Genomic DNA, 8,520 nt, shown 5'->3' on the forward strand with positions numbered 1-8,520 from the left:
GGTGCGGTTGGCGCAGGATAGAGCAGGGTTTAGGGCTGTTGTGCATAGGGTCGCTATGAGTCGGAAACGACTCGACGGCACATAACAACAACAACAATAGTATAGTAGTTTTATTTATTTATATTTTCTTTCTTCGGGGGCTCAGTCTGCTTCTGTTGCTTAGTATCAGCATAACCGTTAGCAGGTCATTTATTCTCTTTACTTACAAAGTGCAAAATAAAAACTATCTTGATCCAATTGAGTGGTGGTGAGGCTTAAAAGGAGGTAAAGTACTTATACTTAGCAGAGTGCTTGTAACACATAAAGTGCTCCAGAATTTTATCTCACATGGGTGAATTACCACTGGCTTAATCCTCTAAGGATTTTGCTGTTTGAAGAGAACTAGATAATGTCAGAGTAGAACAGTGATCAGCCAGTCACTAATGATTACTGTTTTCTTAGAGGAGAAAGGTTTTGAAGCTCTACTAGTTAAGACTTTAAAATAAAAAACCAGTGAGAAATAATGTATTCTTACTTGCCACTGTAATATGAAAAACTTATTGTTTAAAAAGTACATTGATTTTGAAACTGAGAACCATCCTCTGTTTCTAAGAAGACTAATCAAAAGAAACTTTTGGTTCCAGCCAACTTAAAATGTAAATAAAAAGAAATATAGGTCAGCTTCATTTGCCATTGTCACTGAACTTCCAGTAAAATATCACTGACATCAGCTCAACAGAGAGACGAATTGCTTCTAGTTTTAGGTGGACTTGGCATCACCATTGTTTTTATCAGCTGTCTTTTCAAAGATGAAGATGGGTTTCACTTTTGCTATTTGAGTTACTATTGATTTTCGGATTAACTTTTTTTTAAAAAAATCAAAGTGTTACTGTCATTTTGGCAAAAAGTGCTTCAGAATGCTGTCAGATAGAGAAGTGCACGTGGAATGAGCTATTGATTACTGATGGCTCTTCTCACATAATAATAGTCTAATGCTAAAACAGAAGTATCGTTATAACACACCATGAATGAGCTCATTTCTCTCTATCAATATTAAAGCACCTTCAAAATCCAATTCACTTACCTCCTTCATGAGATTGACCTTGATCCCCAAACCGTAAACTATCTTTTCCTTTTGTGTGTCCCAGTAGCATTTCATTTGTAACTTTGTACTTGCACAGTTGGCCTTGCAATACAATTATTTCTCTTTCCTTTTTCCTAATAAAATAAAAATGCTTTGGGGTGGAAACTGCTCACCATCAACATAAACCTAGCAGATTAATTATTGAGTCATTAGTAGTACTGTGCTTTACAGCATAGAAATTTGACAAAATCATTATGCAGCTCTTGTTCCTATCTTTTATCTTTTATTTCTTGTAATATCTAGTCTTCCTCTTGACTGATTTCCCTTACCTTCCATGGTGTCCTTTTATTTCTACATAAGGCTCCAGGCATTCTGTTCATAGGGTTGCTCTGAGTTGTGCTCGACTCAACAACAGTCAACAACAACAACTTTTGTCTTTGGAGTCCTTGGTAAGTGATTGAGTACTAAGCCTCCCGTTGCCTCAGAACTTGGTCATCTGTCTTCACTCTGTTGCGTGCAGTTCAAGTCTTAACCATCTGAGGTCAGACTGAGTTAGAAGCCTAGGAGAGGAAGAGGCAAAATAGAGTGTGCAGTAGTGACAAAAGAATTAAAAAATATTTAGGGAAAGAGTCCTGTTGGTTCTACTCCCCAAATATATTCCTTTTCTGGTCTTCGATCTGTACAGCAGTGGCCACACCCCAGTCCACAGTGCAAGTGTCTCTGGTCCATTCATCAGAGAGACATCACAGTGGCAGTGTAAAATCATAGCTTACATAACACTTTAAAATCTCTCCTTTATTCTCATTGTTCTTTGTTAAAAATTTTTAAATCCTCAAAATGGCTCTGAGACTATAGCAGCTTTTCTCTCCAATCCTATCTGTAACAGAGGTGCTCCGCAGGGGCTAGGAGGTTGATACTTTGTTTCACATACTTTGAACATGTTGCCAGGAGGGACCAGCTCTTGGGAAAGGTAGAGGGTCAGAGAAAGAGAGGAAGATGCGCAGCAAGGTGGACTGACACAGTGACTGACAGGAGCCCAGGCATATCTGAGATTGGGAGGGTGGCACAGGATAGGGCAAGATTTCAATCTGTTGTTCATGTGGTCTTGTATTGCACAGGACTTGATAATGCTAAGCACTACCAACAATAGCATTTATTAAATTCCACAGATTTGCTAAATTTCCTATGCTTGCCTCTCACCCTTGTTAGGATTTTTGTTCCAGTTCAGCCTTCTCAAACCTTTTTCTAACAAACCCCTGCTAACCTTTTCTCTCAACTTAAACATTTCCCCAGTGAGGCCTCATCCAATCCTGAAGACTGAATTAGGTTTTATTCTCCTTTGTTTGTTGTTGTTGTTTACCCTCCGGCAGTTAATCGAATAGGAGGATATTGCTACTGTAATAATTGATAAGATTTATTCAGTTGCATAATCATTTGCTCAATATCTGGCACCCTCACTGCTCTATAAGATTCATGTTCAGGTTTCAGACTCTGCCTCTTAGACATAGTGGAGTGTCAATAAATATTTGATCACCTGCTGTTTGCACAGGTCTGTCAGAGACGATGAGATTGACTCAGTACAGGGCAGTGTTCACAGCTAATGTACACGGGGTCACTGAGTTGCAGATGACTCGATGGCACATAAACACACCAACAATTATTTGCTTGGTACTCTTCCAGAAACTTGGGGAAGTGCTGGTGTAATACAGCTTCCTTTTGTATGTGAGACAGACAGGTAACATGGATTGTTTCAACTCTTGAAAAATCCTTGAATTAATTAAATGAGAGTTACGTGACAATGTAATGTGAGTGGGTGCTGCTTTTAGGCGCCACCTACTTGGTTTTCACTAGTACAACACATGAGACATTGTCAGTCCCAGGCCATACTTAAAATTGTTGCTGTATTTAAGCCTTTTGTTGCGGCCACTGTCAGTTCCTCTCATTGAAGATCTTTTTCTCTCTCAGTTTTACTAAACCTGATAGTCTTTTTCCAGGCGTTGGCTCCTCCTGCTAACTTGCCCAAAATACGTGAGACAAAGTTTCTTCATCTTTGCTTCTTAAGAACATTCTGACTGTACTTAGTCTGGTACGGATTTGTTCATTCCTCTTGCAGCCTGTGAGATATTCCAAATTCCTTGCCAATTCTGTAATTCAAAGACATCACCTCTTCTTGAGTTTTCCATACTTCCCAACTTTGGCATGCATGTGACGTGATGGAAAATACTTAGGTCGGGCATACTTTAATCTTCAAAGTGACTTCTTTGCTTTTTGACACTTTAAAGAGGTCTTATTCAACAGATGTGCAAGTTGTTAGATATTACGTTGTGACATGATAGGATGGATGAAGAGGTCCAATAAGAAAAAAAAAAGAAGACATTTGAATTGGCTAATGAAAGGGTAAAAAGTAACCACTGAAGTGAACCACGGAAGATCTGGAGGAAGAACGTGCCAAAATACCAGGGTGGGATTGGCCTGGCCTGTGGAGAAACAAAGATACTGTAATGAAATGTGCAGAGAGCTGGACTCAGAAAATCAAAAGGGCCGAACTCGCTCAGCATTTTTTAAGCTGAAGGAGCTGAAAACCGAATTCAAGCCATGGGTGGCTATACTTAAGGATACTTTGGGTAGAATGTTAAATGATCCAGGAAGTATCAAGAGAAGATGGAAGGAATACACAGAGTCACTCTATCAGAAGGAATTGGCTGACACAGAAGAATTTCATGAAATGACATATGAGCAAGAGCCTATGGTGATGAAGGAGGAAGTTCAAATCGCTCTAAAGGAATTGGCAAAAAACAGGGCTCCAGGAGTTGACAGCATACCAACTGACATATTTCAACAGACAGACACTGCCCTGGATGTGCTCACTAAGTTGTGCCAAGAAATCTGGAGAACAGCCAGCTGGCCCACTGACTGGAAAAGATCAATATTTGTTCCCATTCCAAAGGTGACCCAATAGAGTGTGGAAATTATCGAACAATATCATTAATATCACATGCAAGCAAGATTCTGCTGAAAAGTATCCAAAAACATTTGAAACAGTATGTCAGCAGAGAACTGCCAGATGTACAGGCCGGATTTAGAAGAGGCCATGGTACTATAGATATTATAGCTAATGTTAGATAGATCTTGGCATAAACCAAAGAATACCAGAATGTCTATCTGTGCTTCATTGACTATGCAAAGGCTTTTGACTGTGTGGATCACAACAAGCTGTGGCTGACTCTAATGGAATCCCAGAACATTTGATTGTGGTAATGCAAAACCTATACTTGGACCAAGAGGCAGTTGTCAGAACAGAGCAAGGAGACACTACATGGTTCCAAATCAAGAAGGGGGTCCGTCAGGGATGTAGTCTGTCTCCATACCTTTTCAATCTGTATGCAGAATATATCATCCGAGACGCTGGGCTGTGCGAGGAGGAATGTGGCATTAGGTTTGGTGGAAAAGTAATCAACAACCTGCCTTATGCACATGACACAACCCTGCTTGCTGAAACTGAGGAGGGCCTGACGTGCTTGCTGCAGGAGGTCAAGGACTGCAGCCTTTTATGTGGATTGAAGCTCAACATCAAGAAAACAAAGATTCTCACCACTGAGCCAGTTGGCAGCATCAGTATGGATGGTGAAGAGATCAAGATAGTTAACAGTTTTAGTTTGCTTGGCTCCACAATCAACACTCTTGGTAACAGCAGCCAGGAACTCAAGAGACGAATTGCATTGGAAAAGTCGGCTGTGAGGGACCTCACAAGAGTACTGAAGAGCAACAACGTCAAGCTGGAGACTAAGGTGCGCCTGATCCGGGCTATAGTCTTCGCAGTTACGTGCTATGCATCGGAGAGTTGGACAGTGAATAGGGTTGGTAGAAAGAGAATTGATGCCTTTGAGCTTTGGTGCTGGAGAAGAGTGTTGAATATACCATGGACTGCTAGGAGAACAAACAGATTTGTCCTGGAGAAGGTGAAGCTGGAATGCTCCTTGGAGTCAAGGATTCTGAAGCTTCGTCTGACATACTTTGGGCATGTTGCAAGGAGGGACTGGTCCTTGGAGAGGGACATCATATTTGGCAGAGTGGAGGGGCGGCAAAGGAGAGGAAGACCTTTGATGAGATGGATCGATTCTGTGACTGGAGTGGTGGTAATAAGTGCGTTTGAGATGGCTAGGTTGGCACAGGATAGAACAGCGGTTAGAGCTCTTATACATAGGGTCGCTATGAGTCGCAAACGACTCGATGGCATATAACAACAACGACAAGTGCGCCTGGAGCATAGTGACTGAAGGAGACTCTAGGCTGGTAGAGACACCTTAGTGTGAAGTTGTAAGTTGGTCCCTTTCTGGCTGTGTATGGGCTTAGAGGAGAAAGAACAGTGTCTAGTACTTAAGATTGTTGTTACTAAGTAAGATAATGGTCAGTGGTAGTAATATGTTGAAATATGTTGTTGCTCTGGTTATGTACCATCAAGTTGGAATGGATTCATTCATATCTGCCTCTCCAGTGAGGTTTCAAAAGCTAATCACATGGGAGGGGATTGTCCATCTTTTATCATGGTTTGTCTGGTGCATTCAAACCATGTGCCTTTAGACTGACAATAAAATTCCTTACCACTAAGCCACCAAAACTCCCTAGTAGTCTTTTATATCATTGAAGCAAATAGTACTTTATGTGTTCAGTGTTTTACTAATGGATAGTCTTTAAAACACTGTCTTTTGTTATTTATTTACACTTCTGTTTACTTTGCTTTCTCACAAAAGGTCAAAAAACTGAAGAGAGAACTCTCACAAATGAAGCAGGAATTGCTCTATAAAGAACAAGGCTTTGAAACGCTGCAACAGTGAGTATACTGATACTTAATATTGACTTTAGAATAATCCAAAGCCCTCTAACTAAAACCAAAGAAAATGAAAGTACAGATTACATAAGAGATTTCTAAAAAAGTGAAAAGAGCTCAAAAGTAAAATACCTGAAGCTCTGCACCAAGAATTAATCAGTGAACAACAGTGAACAGAAAACGATGTAAAAATCTATATACCCTTTGAAAAATTCTGAAACGTTTATTAATTACTTAAGATTGCCAAGTAAATTAAAGTGGAAAAATTTAATTTTGCCTCCTACAACCTGTGATAGTTTTGTTGTTTTTAGTTGCCACCAAGTCAGTTCTAGTTCCTGGAGAACCCTTGTGTACAGAGTATAGAAAGCCCCATAAAGGCTTTCAAGACCAAGACCTCCTGGAAGCAAACCGTCAGAATTGTCTTCCAAGGGGCTTCTGCACAGCTTCAAACTACCAAGTTCTCAACTAGTAGAAAACACTTAACGCTTATGTGAACAATGCTGCCACTTAGGTAATAGGAAGAAGAAGTTCCTCTCCATGTTCTACCCTAAATACAAGACTAGAGGGGCTGCTCCTTGACCCCCTGAGAGAACCTGCAGTTCTTTTGAGAACTTGAATTGGAGGCCAGTATTTACCTAGAGCATAACCCCCAAGGTTTTATGTTCTTTCTGTTCTTTTCAGTCTGAACATCCTTTAGCAGAGATTTAGTTAGACTGGGCCACATTGAATGAAAATGTAGTGACAAAGAATAGCAGAATCCTAAAGTATGTGCTCCATTCCTTCTTTGAAGACTACTACGTCTGAGACTCTACTCATCCTTACAGGACAGGCTCACAGGAGATTTTGTAATTCATAGTCTCCTGGACCAACTAAGGAAACAGACATGTTCTCCCTTAAAAGATAGCCAACTACTCTTTCCTTTCCTTCTCTGTTGTCCACTGCACTACAGATTGTAGCATTTTTTACAGGGGATTTCTCTGATTAGTTTTGTGCTGAAACAAGCTTTCTTTTGTCCCTGGTATCTCCCCACAAGAATGCTAAACTGATCGCAGAAACTACCAGTGTGGAAAGTACCCAATTCTGTTCCTAGTTTCTGTCTACACCTATTCCAACCTCTCCTCCTGGAAGTCTGGGACATTCCAGGGCAGCGAGCATTTGCACCTCCACTAGATATTTGGCCTTTTAATCACACTCAGTTGTTCTGTATTTTTGGATGATAAATAGTATCTTAGGACCCATATTCACTGTGCTTGACTCCAGTCTCATGACTATAGGTTTAGACAATTGGTTTTGTGACTTAGACATCTCTCTTGCACATTCACCTTATCAGATTATGTCCATAATATTTTTTCATAGCCTGATGGTTTTCAAGCCTAAATGCGTATTATGATACTATGAAGAGCCTTTGGAAAAAAAAATTCCTGTTCCTAATCTCCAGTTTTCAGGGGTTCATGTGTTGTCGCATCACCTGTGACTGATGGTGAACCTGTGTACAACAGCTGTAAATAGCCTGTTCTATCCTGTTCCTGCGACTCATAGGGTCGCTATGAGTCGCAGGCGACTCGACGGCACATAACAACAACAACAACAACAATAACATCCTGTTCCAGTGTTACTGTCTCTGTCACCCCGAATCCCATTACCCCAGTCACTGAATCAATCCATCTCATCAAGGGTCTTCCTCTCTTGAGTTCTCCACCCACCCTCCCAAGCATGACAGCTGTCTCAAAGGTCTGGTCCTTCCTTGCAACATGCCCAAAGTATGTCACACGAAGCTTCAAAATCCTTACCTCCAAGGAGCAGGCTGGTGTCATGCTCTCTAGGACGAACCTGTTTGTTCTGCTAGCCATCCATAGTATATTCAGTACTCTTCTCCAGCACCACACCTCAGAGGCATAAATTCTCCTTCTATCATCCCTAGTCATTGTCCAGCTTTCTAATGCATAACAACTAATTACAAAGACTGTGGCCTAGATCAAATGCACCTTAGTCTCCAGACTGACTTCATTGCTCTTCAGTACTCTGGAGAGGTCTCTGAGAACAGACTTTCCCAGCGCAATTCATCTTTGATTTCCTGGCTGTTACTACCAAGAGTGCTGATTATGGAGCCAAGCAAACTAAAGCTGTTAACAGTTTGAAAACATGATGGTGCCAACCAGCCCAGTGGTGAGAATCTTTGTTTTCTTGATTTTGAGCTTCAATCCATATTGAAGGCTGCAGTCCTTGGCCTTCTGCAGCCTTCTGCGCCTCAGTTTCAGCAAGCACGGTGTGTCAATCTGTATAATGCAGGATGTTGTGTCTACCTCCAATCTTGATGCCACATCTCTCCTCATAGAGCCCAGCCTCCTGGATAATTTGTTCTGCATATAGATTGAAAAGGTATGGAAATAGGACACATCTCTGTCACAGTCATTCTGATTTTGAAAATGCAGTTTTTCCTTGCTCTGTTCTTCTGGCTGCCTCCTGGTCCAAGTATAGATTTCCTGTAAGCACAATCAAGTGATCTGGGATTCCCATTCTTCTCAGAATCAGCTAGTTTGTTGTGATCCACACAGTCAAATACCTTTGCATAGTCAGTGAACCACAGGTAGTATGTTGTTGTTGTTATTATGTGCCGTCCAGTCGCCTG

The 8,520-nt window shown here is 41.0% G+C and overlaps 1 protein-coding gene across 1 annotated transcript in view; it reads left to right on the forward strand.

Annotated features, from left to right (window-relative positions):
* The window catches only part of WWC2 (WW and C2 domain containing 2), a 295,272-nt gene that overhangs the window by 210,494 nt on the left and 76,258 nt on the right, over nucleotides 1–8,520 (forward strand). Inside the window, exon 5 of the mRNA XM_006882228.1 lies at nucleotides 5,815–5,894. Coding sequence (XP_006882290.1) covers nucleotides 5,815–5,894 — 80 coding nt within the window. The remainder of the gene's footprint in view (nucleotides 1–5,814; nucleotides 5,895–8,520) is intronic.

Source organism: Elephantulus edwardii, unplaced genomic scaffold, assembly GCF_000299155.1.
Source record: "Elephantulus edwardii isolate Elephantulus edwardi_28Jun2011 unplaced genomic scaffold, EleEdw1.0 scaffold00018, whole genome shotgun sequence".
Taxonomy (NCBI): domain Eukaryota; kingdom Metazoa; phylum Chordata; class Mammalia; order Macroscelidea; family Macroscelididae; genus Elephantulus; species Elephantulus edwardii.